At 45.1% G+C, this 18,986-nt stretch overlaps 1 protein-coding gene and 1 long non-coding RNA gene across 2 annotated transcripts in view; both read right to left on the bottom strand.

Moving 5' to 3' along the window:
- The window catches only part of FSTL1 (follistatin like 1), a 52,761-nt gene extending 35,510 nt beyond the window's left edge, over nt 1-17,251 (bottom strand). Inside the window, exons 1-2 of the mRNA XM_035000074.1 lie at nt 17,065-17,251; nt 16,852-16,908 (exon numbers count right to left, since the gene is read on the bottom strand). Of these exons, the coding sequence (XP_034855965.1) occupies nt 16,852-16,908; nt 17,065-17,232 (225 nt within the window). The 5' untranslated portion in view covers nt 17,233-17,251. The remainder of the gene's footprint in view (nt 1-16,851; nt 16,909-17,064) is intronic.
- On the bottom strand, nt 4,988-14,592 carry LOC118007055. The gene is made up of 2 exons (XR_004678256.1): nt 8,493-14,592; nt 4,988-7,370 (listed from the first exon to the last, which is right to left on the bottom strand). It is a non-coding gene; the product is annotated as an uncharacterized LOC118007055 (long non-coding RNA).
- Nucleotides 17,252-18,986: the final 1,735 nt, after the last annotated feature.

Here is an 18,986-nt window from a genome sequence, read left to right as displayed (position 1 = left end):
TCCTCATATTACATATGAGACATTTGGATTCATTAATTAACCCATTTGACCGGTGGACCAATTCAACAAATATTTATTGAGCACCTAGTATATGCTAAGCTCAGTTCTAGGTGCTGGGGATTCATTGGTGAATGAGACAGAGAAGGACCACATCTTGAAGAAGAATATGTATATTCTAGAGAGAGGAGAGTGAAAACAAACACAATTAACAAGATCATTTCAGATTGTGATGTACATTTAGAAGAACACAGACTATGTTTGACAGAGAAATCTGGGAGAGGGGACACCAGGGAATGCTCTCTTGAGCTGAGACCTAAGGATGAAAGGAGGAGTTCAGACAGCCAGAAGAAAAATGCAAAAGTTGTGACACAGGGCAGAATTTGTTATGTTCCCGAAACAGAAAAAGGCTAGTGTGGCTGTGACATAGGGTCTAGCAGGGAGAGCAGTGAGAGGTTAGCTGGGAAAAGCAGGCAAGGCATGGAGTATGTAGGACCTTGTACACACTGGTAAGAACTTTGTATTTTATTCTTAATGAACTGGGAAACACTGGAGGAGAGTGATGTGATCAGACATGTGTTTTACAAAGATTACTCAGGCTGCTGTGTAGAGAATTAGATGGAGAGAGGCAAGAAGGACAAAGGGGTGAGCAGCTAAGAGGCTAGTGCAATCATCCAGTGCAAAATGATGGCGGCTTAGTCCAGGGCGGTGGCGATGGAGACTGAGAACAGTCAAAGGGGAGGCAATATATTCTGACAATAGAGCCAACAGGACTTGCTGATGGACTGGGAATGGATAGGAAGAGTGAAAACACCAAAAGAAGATTCCTGGGTACTTTGAGTTGATAACCAAGAAATACCTCAGCCAGTTCTTTGTAGGTATGGACATGGCCATGCCAATGGTCCAGTATGGAGTCACTTCTGGAAGGATCTTCCCTCAGACTGGCCCTGGGGTCCAGATAAGTCCCATGCTTTCTCGATAAACCTGCATTAGTTTAGGAAATGAGTTCAGCAAGCCCGCTAAGACCTGGTGTCAGATGTAAACAGACTCTGCTTATGAAAATCTGTCCAGAACTGATCCGAGTTCCCAACTGTTCCATGGAACACAGCATTCAAGTATTTATAGTATTTTTGGAAATGGTGCCCTATGGTGAAATGTCTGGGAAACACTGCTTATAATACTCTCCTCCTAGAAAAGAGAATAAATGATGCACATGAACATTGTCAAGATCTAAAAAGTCCTGCAACTAAAGAACCACTTAACCTAGCACATAGATTAACATCACTCACTATACTTTGAGAAACACGGGTCTAGGCTCTGTATGTCTCTCCCTGTAGTCTGACTGTCCCCTGGAATTCAAGCAAAATTAAGAAGAGCAGCTCCTATTTACTGAGCACTTACCTTGTGAAAGGTACTGTATATTAATATCTCCCTAGCTATACACACTATATACAGGTGCCGTTTTAATTTATAGCTTTTATGTTATTATTTGTTCTTGTGAGTTTTGCTTTATGGACCATGTGTTCACTTAGCAAAAGCAGACATTATCTCCTCTGATCATAGAGATCAGCAGTGTTCATTCACAGTATTTCCTCATGCAGCGCTTAATATAAAGACCAGAAATTCTTCACTTTATCGCCCCATCTTCATTTACTTACCCCACTACAATTAAGAGTGAGAATTTCTCACTCTCATCACTGCCTCCCTCTTCCTTCATGCCTCCTCTTCACTAGTTTCCTTCTTCCTATTTATTCCACTTATTTCTAAGACAAGAACCATTTGGGGGCAGTTCACATGCTTTGAACATCCTTGGGCTTAGAATTCCCTACTTTCTGTTTCTCTCTCAAAGAAAATGTCATGGCTTTCAGAATATGGCTGTCACATCTAAACCCTCAGATTGGGGGGTGCTTGGGTGGCTCATTCAGTTAAGCGTATGCCTTTGGCTCAGGTCATGATCTCGGGGTCCTGGGATCAAGCCCATGTTGGGCTCCCTGTTCAGCGGGGAGTCTGTCTCTCTCTCTCTCCCCTTGCCCCATAATAACCCTCAGCTGTCTGGAAGACAAACACACACACACACACACACACACACACTCTCATTTCACCACCACAGCAGAGAGAAGACTTTTCCTGGAGTTAAACAATAGATCACTGGGGAATGGGGAGGTCTTTACATTCCTGGCTACTGTAACATGAGTCATTACGGTTACTAAATGACAATGCTATTTACTTTACACAGGGTGAAATACTCGTAGCATTACCTAGAAAAATAACCCAATCACCAACTGAAATATAGCCACTGGGGAAGATCAAAGCTCACTTGAATCCACCAGCACTTCAATGATGCAACTTAAGCAGGAAATGAACAGCCTTCTATTTGATCAAATGTGTAAAGAGAAATTAGTGGGAAAATGCAATGACCTAGCTGTAAAATGACCAACACAGTGGGATTAACAATCCCCAGCATTGGCTGTTCTTAGAGGATTTCACATCTTCATGGTTTCCTTATTTTTGTCTAAGCAAAGGGAATGCCTACATAGGGCATGTGATGAACACACATAAAAACAACTTTTATAGTTTCTTATTATCCAGGTTGTATTGTACATGCTTTTTTCTTTAATTAGTTTTTTTATTGAAGTATAATTCACATATTATTAGTTTCAGGTGTACATCATAGTGATTTGATATTTTTGTACATTATGAAATAATCCCTACAGTAAGTCTCATTACCCATACATGTACTTTTGCAGAAAACAAAGAAAAACACAAAGACAGGGGCCCAGTTTTATCTCTCAGAGATAAAGTTATTAACTTGGTACTTGTTCTTAAGCAATATGGCCCACAAGTAGTTTAAGAACATAAGTCTGCCGTGTGAGTAATGAATTTATTATACCCAACATTTAGCAAAGACTTCAGTGTCTGGCCTCTTTACTCAGAACACTTCCCAATGCTATTCTCCCTTCTAGTCCTGTCCCCTCAAGAAAGGAAGTTGAGAAACCCCTAATGAACTCACACCTGAAGGAGGGGGTTTTCTTTGACCATTAGCCAGCCCTTCGTGCCATGCAGAAAATCATGCTTCTGTTGAACATGATGCAGACACCAATTAATGCATAAAGTAGAAGGCTTTACCCTTAAAATAAATAGCTAAGCCAGGAAGTCTGCTTCTCTGCATGTGGCTGTTGGCAAGGCTAAGGCCACACAGGATAAGAAAGGAAAGAAAACAGAAAATGCCAAGGATAGAAGACTAGAGGGGCGGGGGAACAAAGCACAAATGGACACATTCCTGAACGATTCTTAGGACTCTGAGGGGAAGCCAGCTGAATTTCCCGCTTCTGACATAGACCTCAGCCTGCCCCCAATCAACTGTAGTTATCGTAATTATAGCATATAGTGAAGACCCATGGATAAGGCTGCCCTTGGAGGAGTGAAGCTGAGCATTCTGAGCATTTGTGACATCTGCCTGCATCCCAAAGCAGGTTTTTGTGAGCTGAGGCAGGCCACCCCAGAAATCCTACCTGGGTCCTCCTGATAAGGACCATGGCCACGAAGGGAACTCAGGTATGTCTGAGTCTGCGCTCAGTTCAATAGCTTTTAGCTGCTCTAACAGAAACTCCACACATTTATCAATTTCTTACTAAGCTTTAGATGAGCCAGGTATCCCCATGAGAATCACCAGAAATTTTTCTGACTATTGTTGAGTTCTTTATCTATTTTATTTTTCTCTGTTGCAAATATGCCACAAACTTGGGTCCTTCTCCACAACTGAAAATAGTTAGCCTAACACTAACAGAAGCTAGCAGGACTTGCTAGCTATGGGATTTGAAAGGAAAAACGGTATATATCTCTTATTTTTGGAATGAGGTAGGAAATGAATGAATGAGCAAATGAATAACATACATTGATTACATTAATGTTCATTAACAAGCAAACTTCCCACCCACAAAAATAAGCCCTCCTCATCACTATTTTCTATGTGCCTTGGTTCAGAAAGGAATCAGGACAGTATAATGGAGATCAAATACTAAACTAAATTAAAAGAGTCACATTAAGGGAAATTTAATAACATACATGCTTCTCTTCATAAATTCCAATAGGAATTTGGGGTTCTTTTTGTGAGGGGAAGTATACTGAGCTATAGGACGACAGTCCTATTCTCTAAGTAGTGAAATCTAAGTCAATTAAGTAATGTCAATTAAGTCAATTAAGTAGTGAAATTTATGTGTGTGTCTGTGTATAGTCTATTCTGCAGCACAACCAATTTTAATTCAACTCTGACACTGTACAAGTAGATTTATCAGGAAAGCCACAGGCAACACTGGGCTGGCCCCCCACGCAGGACCGATAATGTAGCACACTGGGCTTATCTAGCAGGATTTAGGATTTGGACTGCAGTCCAGGTACCAAGTCTTTAAGTAGGACTAAAACATCTGTGTTGGCCTCTGTTTCCTTACTGAGTTCACCCTCACAGGTCACTTGATTTACCTGCTGAGGTCAAGGCCAAAGAAGTCAAGGTCAAGGCCTCTGCTGTAACAGCCCTGAACTGATTTGGAGAAGGGCATGGGGACCAGGGCAGTAACTTCATCAAAACCTGTTCAGGAAGGCCAGGATCCCGGTCACAGGCCACAAAGCATGGTGAGAAGGCAAGACTCATTCCAGAAAACAAAACTAGGGTCCACACCGCATTTCCAGACAACTATTTTTGTAAGCCATTTCAATACTGCATCATTAGTTTTTTGTGGTTTTTTTTTAAGATTTTATTTATTTGACAGAGAGACACAGTGAGAGAGGGAACACAAGCAGGGGGAGTGAGAGAGCTGGAAGCAGGCTTCCCTGCGGAGCAGGGAGCCCGATGCGGGGCTCTATCCCAGGACGCTGGGATCTTGACCTGAGCTGAAGGCAGACGCTTAACGACTGAGCCACCCAGGCGCCCCCTGCATCATTAGTTTTAAAAGAACATTTACAAAGGTCAGAAGAAAGTTTTGCTTTTTGGTTATTTTTTTTTTTTTAGTAAGTTCAATAAAAGCTCAAGTTGCACACTTTAGAATTCTGAGTTGGCTTCCTTTTTAGAAAAATTCTCTGCTCAACCCCAAGGAGACCCAGCATCCTTCATTTCTTGCCCAGTGTTGCTGAGCAGCTGGTTTCTGAAGTGGAAAATCAAGTGATTCCTTTCTAGAGAGTAAACAGCATTTGGGATTCCCGGGCACGCACACTGGTCGGGTGCCCCGTGCTGCACTACTTAGGGTGCACGCGCAGGGGCAAGTAGGAGACACAAAAGGCCTACTGCTTTTAGTCACTCTTTTCTTCCCATTCCTGGGCCAGTGTCTCTTTTCAAACCGCTCCCTCTTGGGCCATCAGTTAAGATGAGAACTCATCAAGTACCTTACCTCCATTAAGAATATTTTGACAATCCAACCTCACATGTCTGCCTCCTTCCCTATGGATAGGATTTGTGGGCTGGGTTCTAGAGCTCCCCTGCTCCAACCCCTGTATTTTGCAGACGAGGGGTCCGGTGACTTACCCAAGTTCATACTACCAGCAGAGGGCACGAGGCTCCCGACCTGCATGCCACTCTCCGGCCTGAGTTGTTCCCTCCAGCCCATCTCCAGCCAACGAGAGGAGGCTTGTCTGAAGCCAGCTCACATCAGGAATCTCTGGAAGCTCAGCCACAGCTTCAGCCAGCGCTGCTGGCATTTCCGTGACTCCGAATGGCTCAAGACAGCTGAAACCTGACAGTCTCATAATTCACTCACCTGCTTCTTATGTGTGCGGCTCAGGCTTCCCTCCCCGCCCCAGACAGTGTGAGGCCGACTCAGAAAACCAGGGAAGTGAGCGAGGAGAGGCAACCCAAGTCAGAGCTACAGAACTGTGCGGATCATGCTAAAAAGGCACGGTGCCAAGCAGACACTGTCTAGACTTTACCCGGCCCCTCCAGAGGGGGGTGCGGGAGGAGGGGGAGCGGGGCCGGAAAGCCTGCTTGCTTTTTGTTCAGCGAATGCCAGCACATGACACAGCCTCTGACAGGCTCCAGGCTGGGAGTTCACTCAGTCTAAGACATTTCTTCCTCGGGACTGGAATTCAGCTGTGGGCTGAGGGAAGTTGTGCTAATCCAGCGATCAGAGAGGAGCTGGGACTGCTTTTCCTAGTTCCTGGGGGAATCGTAGTTCCCAAACTAGATGGAGTTGGGCAGCAGCCCAAAGGAGCACGTTTGTGGGTACAAAAGAACAGATTTTTAAAAAAATTTCCATTTGTCTCATCTTAGCTAAATCCGTGAGGAAAACCCACAAAAATACAGAACTGGCTTTTATGGAGGCCTGTTACAAAAATTTTGTAAGACTACTGATATCGATTTATAAAATGTACAGATGGAGAAATGGCCACCATGGTCCAATAAGCATCCCACATCTGAGAAAAAAATGTTGGGTTTGGGGAGCTCCACGTATCGGTTAGAAAGAAGGTACCCCCTCCTCTGCGGGGACAGACAAGCTCTACACCAGGGCGCACAGCGTGCAGGATGGAGTCACCCCACTCTCTTTGGCCAGCAGCGTGAACAACTGTACCCACAGCAGCTCAGCTGGAGCTCAAGAGCTGTCGTGCAACTTGGTCTTCTTCAGTGTGGAACAGTCGTGAATGCATGTGAAAGACAAAGACTGCCTGAAAACATGCCCTGAATCACTGAACACAATGCACCAGGTGCTCTAATGTTCGAGAAGCCACTGAACCGGAACCAAGCGGAGGTCATACCTCTATCTATGAGGTCCATAGAAGCTCGGATCCGGACACTTACTCGAACAAAACACGAAGAGGCCTGTCCAGGCTTTTGGGTTGGGGTTTTGTTTGTTTGTTTTTATTGTGTCCATGTTACCTAGCAAAAAATGTTTTGGGTTTGTTTTCAGAGTCCCTTTCAAAAATAAGACACAATGGGTCCAGCACACAGAGCAAGGGCTTTGAGAGCTGAAGTCTGGATTTGTATCCTGGTTTTACTCTTTACTAGGTGGCTGATTTTGAGTAACTAACTGAATTCTCTGAGCTACGGTTTCTTCATTGACGAAGAAATGAAGATTATAATAACTTCTTATCAGGTTGTGAGAATTAAATAAGACAAGGTTCTTTCCGTCTCCTCCTGCTGTTGTCTGGCTAACTACCACTCATTTTTCAGGGTGCAGCTTGGGGAGGCTTCTTGGAGGCCTTCCTAGACTCCCCGGTGCTGGGTTAAGTTCTCAGGCCCGTTCTGGCACTTACCACCCTGGATCACTCTGAGCCTCTGTCCCTGTCTGTCTCCCCCACTGGACTGCAGGCTCCTTGGGAACAGGGTCTACATCTTAGTCACCAGCACTAACTTAGTGCCTGACAGAGAACAGGGTTGTGATACATTTTACCTTTGTCCCTTGAGTTAACTTTGTACCTTTGTGAAATTTTACTTTGTCCCAGATTAGGGAACCAAATACTGCATGAAAACTTTGGGCAGCTTGGTCTCCAAATAAAATGTGAACCTGGTGGTCTGTGGATGTTTTGGCAGCTCCGGAGGCAGGCTGAACCCTCCAGGATGACCTCTCTGTAATGATGTTGGAGGAAGATGAGAAAGAAAAGGAGAGACAAAAAAGTTAGAAGAAGGGAGAGATGAAGAGGAAAGAGCAACATGGGGAGCAATGAAGACCCAGCTCTGGGGTTTGGGATCAGTGGCCACATGAGGCTACAGTCAGGGCTGGCTGCCAGACACAACAGTGCCCAGCAGAGGACTCAAGGTTTGTGTGCAAACACCTAGAGTGTTGCCTTGGTTCCCAAAGGGACAAGTCACAGCCTGCTCCAGGAATACTCCCCTACCCTGTCTTTGAGAGTAGGTATTTATGTTTCAAGCAATGAAAGCAAAGGGTTCTATTCCTTTGCCTGATCATATTTTCCAAACCCCAAATTTAGAATCTGTGGCCCAGTAAGAGGTGTGCTATGGGGACGACAGCAAGAATATATGAAAATGACCATCCCACAAAAAAATCCAAGACATCTGGTGGCCACCTCCATATATAAGAAGGAGGGGCACAGGGGAGAGAAAAACTGAATGTGGAAAAATTCCAGGAGCTTTAGTCCCTCTTTTCTTGCTTTTTCTCCTTCTTCTTCCCTTTCACGTACTCTCCCTCATTCACTCTGTCTTTAGGGAGAACCTATGCTGGTTGGCACAGCCCACAGCCGGTGCATGGGAGGTGCTCAATGAGTACCTAAATTCTTTTCCTGCAGGAAGGATAGGGTTGTGGCTTCACAGAGGAAACATTATCTAGAAGTTTGAAAGCAAGTTTGGCTCAGTAGAAGCAAGGGCTCTGATACAAATTCTGGGCGTCAAAGCATCCACTGAAAAAATATCCCAGTTGTCTTTTAAAAAGCAGGTGATCTTTAATCTCTGGAGAGATAAAAGAGGCAAGGAGACTTTTCTGCAAGCCATGGGCGTCTTGGTCACCACCAGCACTAACTTAGTGCCTGACAGAGAACAGGGTTGTGATACATTTTACTTTTGTCCCTTGACACACTTATACCCACACCCCAAGGGTTTTGGAGCTCTTCCAATAAATAGATGCCACAAGAATGATACTAATAGCTAACACACATTCTATGTGCTGAGCCACTCTTCTAATTGCTTTACATGTAAGAGCTTATTCGATGCTCACAGTTAACGTATGGAGTAAATACTCTCTAGTAAGCCCATTTTATAGATGATACAGGTCCAGAGAGGTTAAGTGCTTCCCCAAGATCACAGGGCTAGTACTGAATTCAAGTAATCTAGCTTCAAGGTCCTGGTGCTAAACCATTACGCTATACTTCCTCTCAAGGATAAATCAGTAAATGAAATACAGTGACAACCTGAGCCAGCACACAGGGTGTACAAATATAGACAACGCCTAGTGGATGTTAGTATGTAAATTGAGAATTCTCTTACTGAAATCATTACAGAGTCAAAAACAGTCTTTGTTAGAGCCTAGGAGGAGCTGGTAAGAGGCACTTTTTCTCTTGCAGGTGTTTGGTGTTGACTATGTTCCATGAGTAGCGGAAACTTTTCCATTATCTAATTGGATAGATAGCAGAGAGATTGCCATTATTCCCATTTTACAGATGAGCAAAGTGCGCTCATGGAGGTTAAGTAACTTACACAAGGTCTCACAGCTAGACAAGGGCAGAACTCAAACCCAGCCCATTACCCAGAACCCTTGCTCCTAACTGAAGCTGCAAGTCAGAGACATTAGGTAGCTTAAGAAAGGGGCAGAGCAGGACTTCGAAGTCAAGGGCTCTTATTGTATAATGTCCTTCTTAGTAATGAGAAGGTGCTGTAGCAGGGTCCACGTAAAAGGTAAGACTTGGAAACACCCAGATATGCGAACAAGAGAAGAGAATGAAGAAAGGGAATCCGTGGAAGGCTTGAGTGACATGAATATAAGAGAAAAGCGTCAGAACAATTTCCACACAGAAAGCTGCCACCTACTGGACGGGCTGGTGACGGTCAAGGTAGACAGGAGGCAAATGGCCCAGTGACTCCAGTGGAGCCTCTCAAGTTCTGAGAAGGCATCCATCCGACTGCTGCATTTCAGGGTTTTCCAGACCAGCAGCCAGAGGTGAGGAAGGGGGCATTAATTTCTGTGAAAGCCATAAATCTGGCCCCCTAAATTTGGCCAGGTCCATTTGAGCTGCACAGGAGTTATGGTAATAGCAACTCCTTCAGAACAGGGACCTACACGGTATTGCCTTTTAGTTCCACATTATTCTCAATAGCAGCATATGGGCAAAGGGACTGGCATAATGCCTGGCACTTCTGTAGATCAATAAATTACACTCATTTACTATCACCGAACGACAGAATCAAAGACTGTGGGGAAAAGACAAATTTTGCCTCAGACACAAAAATTTAAATCTTGAACAAGATAAAAAGTAATGACAAAGAGGCAGTTTCCTTATATCAGTTCAAGCCAATACCCCATGACACACGTATGTATAAATCAGGGCCTGCACCATGTCATGGCTTTTGCCATGTGTCACATGACTTGTTTTGGCAACAGTTAAGCTGGTCAAAAATAGTGTCCGGGATTATTCAGGGAACATTTTAAGGGTCATAAATTCAGACTTAATTCTGGGAATAGCTTATTGGTGATGGCTTCCAAATGAGCACATAAAAAGTCTGCAAAGAGATTTCATGGAAATCCTCCAACCACAGCAGAAAATGCAGATTTATAGGATATATTTTGTACTCCAACTACCCAAAGAGCTTTCTATTAGCAAGTTATTGCCAGATGGCTGCTAATGCAGGAGCTGTTATCTATGACAGTATCAGCTCATAGAGCCTTAGCAAGAACAACTGTTTACTCCATCAGAACAGCCGAAAACATTCTCATTATCATATTCTTGTTGATGGCCAACATCTAATGGCCTCTAAGGGTTTGGTTCCCTTTAAGATGTTCGAATTTGCCTAAAGAAGTAAAAAGCTTGGGCCAGGAATAAAGTGCTGGGTTGTTGTTTTTGTTGTTGTTTTTTTTTTTTTTTGACATTTTCATCTATTCACTACCCTAATCACACCACCTATTACCCCATGTTTTCTTTGTTTCACATAGTCCTGAACTCTGCTTTCTAATCACCTTAATTTTGCTTAAAGATATACCAATGTTTGTCAGTTTGGATTGATGTTTCCAGAAGGAATGGCAAATATCTTTTATCTCACACACAGACTAACTAATTGCTAGTGGCTACCCAGAACATTGCTGAGCATTTTCAAACCTTCTCCAGAGTCAGGAGGACAGAATTCTAGGATTGATTAGCAATGTCTGTCATGGGTAAGGGAGAGGATAGTGGTGACACACATGCCATGTTTGTACCATTGCTGCAGGCCATTTATCTCATAGTGTTGTGAGATACTTATTTTTATTGCCTACAGTGTCTAGTAGGTTCACCACATACATCTGTTGATTGATAATTTCTCTGGAAGGAGGGATAAAGGGCTGATTTATCTTTAGGTAGTAGAATCATGTTAATTTCACTCTTTCCTCTAGTCTTTTCTATAGTCTCTAAGCTTTTCATGAGCATATTTTCATATTTTATCAAAAAATAGCTCATTTTCTTATTTAAATAGAATAGCATGTATTAGGAGGGTAAATTCCTCCTGAAAAAAGCAGAGGTCACAATAATCCTCAAGATGGATTTTAAGGCATTTTGTTATACTTCTCTATAAATCTGTACACAGTTGTGAGGATAATGCAAAGTGGAGAGTGTTCTGCTTTTTAAATTAAATCATAATCATTTCCCAGAGCTTTAAGAATTTTTGTAAACACAACTTCTAGTGGCATGTATTATTGTTAACCCTTAACTCTTCTATTGTTGGATATACAGATTTTAAGTTTTTCGCCATCATAAATAATGTAATGGACATCTTACGCAGTCCCTCTGAAAGTAATAATGGCCAGGGCAAAGTGGTCAAAAAGAATTATTTGAGTTTCTTTCCTTGATTTAGTTTCTCAGTGTAGATTATATTGAGCCCTGGAATATCCATCTGCAAAATAGCCAAGTCAGCTCCCCCAAAGCTGATCCAAAGTCTGCTAAAATGGATTCATGTCAATAAAGACTGTATTTAACTGTGCTTGCTATATGTCTGTGTAGTTAACAAGAAAAATTATTTTCTAGTATAAACACTGTTAACTATAGGCTAAAAAGCTTACAATAATATCCAAATTGCAATTATCATATGGAGAAGGTCAATTTACCTTTTCATTAATTATTAAAGGTTTATTGTTAAAACATGAATTAAAAGCTTGCCAAATGTTACTAGGACCGGACATGAAGAGACCAGACTAATTAAATGATCAGTGATAAAATGTAACTCCGATCATATCTACTGCTCACTTGTTTCATTGTAACTGTTTCCGCATACCATGAGTTCACAGCCTGCTTTCTGCACCAACTCCCTTAGTCTTGATTGGGTGGTGGCTACATGGGTGTAGCCATATGTTAAAGTTCATCAAGCTATATCTTAAGGATTTGTGCATTGTACTAATGGAAAAAAAAAAAACTTTAAAAATCAAGGGAAGCCCTATGTTAATATAAAAAAAGCAATAATTATACAGATATTTGTTTCTCATGTAGTTAAGATATTACAGCTGCTACAGTTTAAAGCATCTGGCCCATCATTAGATCGTAAGCAACCTGAGGGCAGAGATCATGTCTTGCACTTCATGCATGACTCTGTAGGGCGTGCTCAGCCCATGGCAGGGATACTGGCTGATGGGCCCTGTGAAGAGAAGGTCTGTGCTGGTAATGACTCAGTCCTAGAGAAAGCACCCCAAGCCAAAGTCACAGGCACCAGAAGATAGCACCTTAGAGAAAATTATGCATTGACTTGCATGACAGTAATCATCTGGCTTACAAAATGAATCCGTCTAAGTGTAAGGTTTTCTTCAATCCTATAATATCTGGTGTCATTACATTAATCCTATTAATGGCTGCTAGAAATTTTGTCTTGATGTCCAGTTATTTGAAGAGGAGTAGAAAAACAACACTGACATTTTCAATTCATGATGTGTGACCACTGGTATTTACAGTTCATCCTTTTCTTTCTCTTTTTTCCTAGAAACACATCTTTCCGACTCACTGACTTTGAAGGCTTTATTTTCTTCCCCAGCACATTACATCCATTGCAGCCCATGCCCTCTGATCACCATCTCACAGCTCCTCCCCAACCAGCTCCTTTGAGCTTGAGAACTGACTCCTGCATTCCATCACCCAATCTAGAGATTTCTATGGGAACTGTAACATGTCCTCTTTCTAAAGACAGTTTCAGTGGCCAGGGCCTCAGTGTGCAGGGTGCTTGCCCAACTGTTTTGGTTAATCAGCAGAGGCCCTGCTATGTTTTAACATTCTAATTTCTGACAATGGTCTTTAGAATCACAGCAAGTAGTTTATTTGCCAATGGATAAACAAGGTATTATTTTAGTGGTTAATGTACAAGATGGATATTAAAATTCTAGTTCTGCTGCAGCTCCAAGGAGGAGTCAGAGGATGTGGGTCAGACTCTGGTCCTCCCGAATCCACCATTAGAATAATTCTGAAGGATATAGAGAAGATCCCACATCAGCCAATAAAACTCCTAGTGGTTGATTAACTTGTACGTTGATAATAGGGTGTAAATGAGAAATGTGTCAGAGGGACAATGACCTAATAATCTTCTCGTCTCTCTGGGTAATTCTCCTTCTCCTTCTTCTTCTATTATCTTAAGTGATGCACTCACAATTCGTGGGTCAAGTTTTTCCTTCCTGGAGTGAGTTTTTGACTTGTGCATCAGTCCCCTGCACATGTGACTTACCATGGTGAGTCTATAAACCTGGGATGCTGGCAATCAGAGTGCTGGCAGACACAACCACCGAGGGAGAGCGGAAGTGTCTTGGGTGCTTGCCAGGCTGTCTTTCAGAAGCAGGCAGTTGGGCCACAGAGTCCCCTCCAGCCTGCCATGTTAGAGTGGACTTGGATCCACCTACTGAGACTCAAGGGCACATGCTCTCATGCCTGGACTGTCAAACTTTCCTGGCCTCTGTCCACACCTCTCGCTGAACTGCGGTAATTCTCGGTGGGAGGCGAATGGGTGAAGGAGAATGAGCAAGTCCACATAGCCCCCTCCCAACAGAATCTAGAAAAGGGGTAGCCTTGTAATTGTTAGTTGAAGCACTCCCTCAAGCTGCTGCCACCCCCCATTCCTCACCCATACAGATGCTAATATATGCTCTTTAACAGACCTGGGCCTCACTCCCCAATACCCCCTCTCAAGCATAGACTGTAAAGGAGCCTATGAGTGAGCTCAGGGGGACAGGGCAGATTTTGCGGGGAGGGTGCCAGAAGGCATACATTGGTGATAAAGAGAAAGTAAGAAAGAGAGGAAACAATCAAAAAAGCAAGTAGTGCCAAGTGAGAAAGAGACCAGGGAAAACATTCGAAATATAACACTTTCCTCAATGAGATTTGTTAATAGTTTCTCGAATCTAAACAAACAGTATTTTCAGACTGGCATTAATAATGATGACAACCACCTTTTCCCAAGCTGGGGACACCTTTGATTCTGGAGGTCTACTATCGCAAAGGCTTGGCTCCTTCCAATATCAACATGATTTGTCAGGGAATCACATATCTAAAAAATATGTTGAGTTGAATACTTGTATTAAACCAAAAAGCACCAAGAAAACTAAGTTTATTTTCTAAATTTCATTTTTTAAAATATTCGACAATATTTGTACAACTATAGCCCTAAAGTCTACTCAAGTGGATGGATGCATGTCAATAAAGGCTGTAAATATCATTATTTGGCTTTGTTTGCTGTATGTTCTTATAGCTAGGAAGGAAAAAAATTCTATTGCAAGCACAATTATAAGACAAAGACTTAAAATAATATACAAATTGCTAGGGTTAGTTTACCTTTTCATTAATAATTAAAGGTATATTATTATTAAACATGGATTAAAAACCTGCCACGTGTTACTCAGGCCAGACATCAAGAGACTGGATTGATTAAAAGATAATTCTTGGGGCACCTGGGTGGCTCAGTCAGTTAAGTGTCCAACTGTTGGTTTCAGCTCAGGTCATGATCTCGTGGTAGTGGGATCGAGCCCCACGTCAGGCTCTGTGCTCAGTGTGGGGTCTGCTTCAGATTCTCTCTCCCTCTCCCTTCCTCTTACTCTCTCCTCTCTCTCAAATAAATAAAATCTTAAAAAAAAAAGATAATCCTTAATAATCTGGAGCCATGAAATGTAACCAGGATCACACCTACTCCTCCTTACTCCTCAGGTACCCTGAGTTCGCAGCCTACTTTCTGCTCCAACTCTCAGTTTTCATGCCTCAGCACCTCTTGATTTTGTCTGGGAATTTGGTGGGAGAACTCTCTGCTCTTCTACCCGAAGCAGGAAATTGCTGCTGCGGGAGCTTCCTATGAGAGCAAAACTTTTCCCTGCAATGCTGGTTGGGGGGAGGGGTAGAGTGCAGGCTTCCTTGAATAGATCCTGGACCTTGGGTCACAGGGCCTTCAGCCTTCAGTCTCCTGGTGCAGGAATCAACAGCCTCCTCGTACCTCACAACTGCATTCCAGTTCACTGAGTGATTTCACACACTAGCTGGCAATTCCTAAGCCTGCCGTAAAACCAGCCAGGGATTCACCTCATCCATCATTGGACTGCAGCTGCCGTTTGAGGGCCCCAGCAGGGATGGAAGGGTGTTCCTTAGCCAGGGCTAAATCAACCAGTGAAGAGAGATCCTCCCTCAAATTCAAACCCTGGAAAACAAAATGCATGAGAAGCAGATCTGGAGTTCAAGATGGGCCCCAAACATTGAGGGAGCTGGATTCAGATCCTTCTGCAGAACTAACTAGCTGTGTGATCTTGGGCAGTTTATCTAATCTTCTAAACCTCTTTCTTCCTCTGTAAAATGGGGATAATAAAACTGACCTCATAAGGTTGGGGAAGATTGAAAAGAAATGACACATGCAGTCCAATGTCTGCTATGTAAGAAGTGCACCAAATGTGAACGTCTTCTGTAGGATAGTGGTTAAGAACCTGGGGTATGATGCCAGACTGTTTGGGTTCAGATCCCTATTCCTACTATTTAACAGCTTAGGGCACTGGATAAATTACATAACCTCTGACTCAGTTTCCCCATCATTAAAGTGGGGTTTCATTACAACACAAAGTAGATATCCAGTAAATATTAGCTATTTTTTAAATTTCATTGTGAGCTTGTGTTTCCAGTACAACCAATAACATAGTAGTGAATTAAGTGAGAGTTTATGTATGAGTTGAAAGTAATATATATGTTGTTGTTTTTTTTAACTCATGAAGACCTTGCATGCTTTTATGATTTTTTTCTGGGCAGACTCAAGCTGTGATGCAAAGGGTGGGGCTAAACTGTAATATGAAGAAAAAAATTCAAAGAGGGAGAATAACCACCCACCAGGGAGCTATTTCTTTTGTAATGTACATTCCTTTTCTTCTCCCTCATGCTTTTTAATTCCTTCCACATTTCCTGCCATAATTATCAAATGTTTGGTTTCTGACCTCACTTTTCTGGAGATTAGAGCCCAGGGAATTTGGAATTGTTTATTTTCTGTCCATAAACCTTTGAGTTAACGGAGGGGCTTGTGAGTGAAGAGTTTGTTGGTTTGTTTGTAGTGTCTCAGGAAGGTCACTGGAGTTGAAAGGAAAACATTACCAAAAAAGCGCTGAAATACTTTGACTGGAAACGCGGAGCCCCCAAAGAGCAGAGCAACGGATCTCTTACACTTGCGCAACGCTGGATCAAGGGAAAATTGAGCTTTTAAAAGGCTGTTATATGGCCCTGATATTAACACAGAATCCGAGGGCACTTTACAAAGAAAGAAAAAAAAAAAAATGCTGGGAATCATAATCTTACTTTATAAAAAAAGAAAAAAGCATTCCACCCTAAAGGAAGAATCTCTCCCCTCCCCTTTCCCCGAGGAGTCAGCCTTGGAAGGAAAAAGCCCCCAACTATTCTTAATTTCCTCTTAAGTAAAGGGAAGAACTCAAAGGCGCCTTCTTGAACGCAGCTGCCGCTCTCGTCGCCGCCTCCGTCCCAACCCGCCCAGCTCGCCTCTTTCCCCCTCCTCACTCTCCCTCCATATTAGCCGCGGTGGGGCTCCCGCTTATGGCCCAAACTACTTTTCCTGATTTGGAGGTTTAAGTTTCGCAAGTAGCATTTGTGCTCGGAGCGCCCCCTCACCCCACGCATGGAAACTCCCAGTCCCACCCCGGGAGAACATCCCCAGGACGCCCTCCCTGCCTGTCCGGCGCGCACACCCGAGTGGCCCCGGAGCCCGAGTTCGGACCTCCTCGGCCGCTCACCTACCTCGGCGTGGACCCAGGCGACCGCCACCAGCGCGAGCGCGAGCCAACGTGTCCACATCTGCGGAAGAGAGGAGAGCGAGACTGAAGGCGCCGGGCCCCGCGCCCACGCCGGAAACTTCTCCGGGTCCCGCAGACTCGCCCCCTCCGCCCGGTCACCCTCGGCCGCCCGGAGGGGTCTGGCCACCGCGCCCCGCGCCGCGCGCCCAGCTCTCACCATGGTCCCGTCCCGGTCTCCGGAGGGCGCGGGGCTGGGCGGCTGCAGCGAGCTCTCAGGGAAGGTGGGAGCTCCGCTGCTCGGCAGCCTCCGAGGAAATCCGACCTGCGCTCGCCGCCCCTTAAGACCCCTCCCTCCCCGACTGCCTGCCCCCCAGCTCCTCCCCATTCTCCTCCCCTTCTGCAGCAGCGGCCCCCGCCGCTCGCGGCTCCGCTCGGTGCTCCCCGCCCCTCGCTCTGGGGAGCCCGCGTGCGTCCCGGCGCCGCCCGAACCCCCCTCTCCTCAGGCCTCCGGGACGCGGAGGCAGAGACAGAGAGGGGGTATGCGGGGGGCGCTGCAACAAAGGCGGAGAGGGGTGGGGGGCCGAAACCCCACCCCCGGGAGGGCCCGCTGGCTTGCGGCAGCCCTGGCGGACGGTGGGCGCGGGCTGCGGCGGTGGCCAGGTGGGCGGTGCCGCAGGGGGCTCCCCTCCGGGTGTGGGGCGGAAACGTGCAGGAAAGGGCGCCGTGCGGCCTGGGGAGCCGGAGCCGCCCCCCACGACTGATGGAGAGAGGGCCGGAGGTGCAGAGGGACCCTCACGGCCCAGGGACCAGGGCGTCACGGCAGACAGAGTGCGAGGAAGTGGGCGCAGGGCCCGGAAGACCAGCCAGCATGGGGAAGGCTGATTTGGGTTCAACCGTGAATTTCCTCGGGGAGAGGTGGGAGCCGCTCCCCTCTGCTGAGAAGATCTTGACTCCAGCGTTTGCCAGCAACCTCATCCCGTCCTTCGCTCTGGTCCAGGGGCGGTGTCCCCCTCCTCTCTTCTGCCACCCCCCCCATCACCTGTGCCCTTGCTCCCACCCCAGTCGTCCCAGGTCCCCTCCCTCTTTTTGCTTCCCATCTCCACCGACTTCTTCCCAGGGGCCTTCAACCATACGCTGCCTCTTTGAAGGTGTTAACTCCCCAAACACCTAGCTGTGGCATCTTTCCTACCTTGTGTCTGGTGTTTCTGGTGCTGAGAACAAATCCATTTGACACCTCAGATTTAACATGCCCAAGGCTGAGCCCCACTTCTCACCAGCTCCCAGGCCTGCTCATTTACCTCTTTCAGAGGAGTGCCATCAAAACATTTCCCCACTTCCCAGACGCCGGTTTCACCGTGTTCTGGCAGTTTTCCCTTTGAATCTCACATGCATCTCTTCACTGCCGTTCACATTTCCACTTCCCTAGGCCAGACCTTCATCCTCCCTCATTCCGGAATTCTGGAAACCACCTCTGGTTGCTTTCCAGCTCCAGGCTCTCCTCCCCTAGTCTCCGCTGCAACCCATTGCCATATTTTCACTACCTGATTTTAACACTGTTCTCAGAAACTTTCAGCACTCTTCTTCCACATTGGATCTAAATTCTCAGCCTTTCCTTAAAGTCTCCCATTACTGGGGCCAACCTATTTATCTAACCGCACTTCAACTACTTAATATACTCCCTTTGCTCAAATCAAGCCAGTATTGTCATTGTCCTCTGAACTTCTCATATTCATTGGTTTGTTGAGTGCCTACTGTTGTGGTTCTAGGGGGTTTCGGATAGCACCCATGTTCCCCACGCACGTTCGTGATCCATTGAGATAGCCGCTGGAGTCGGACTGACGGAAAGGAAAATCTCAGCTTTGTCCTGAGCGGGCACTGGAAGGGTGGCTATGGCTTAGATCTGCGAGGACAATGGATCTGCATGTACTTCACCCCAGAATTAAATAAAATAAGACATGTTAAATGGTTCTTGTAGTACCTGGCAGTCCCAAGAGGAATTGGACAATTTGCTGTGTAACACTGGGAAGCCAGAACCGCCCCCCCCCCACTTCCCATGACTGATAGAGAGGGCTGGAGATGCAGAGGGACCCCTTTTGTGAAAATCTGCTTTTGCAAAATTGACTGCAGTTTTACAGTTTC

The sequence above is a fragment of the Mirounga leonina genome, unplaced genomic scaffold (assembly GCF_011800145.1).
Source record: "Mirounga leonina isolate KUSES-001 unplaced genomic scaffold, KU_Mleo_1.0 Mir_115, whole genome shotgun sequence".
Lineage (NCBI taxonomy): Eukaryota > Metazoa > Chordata > Mammalia > Carnivora > Phocidae > Mirounga > Mirounga leonina.
This window is presented reverse-complemented; position numbering and strand designations above follow the sequence as displayed.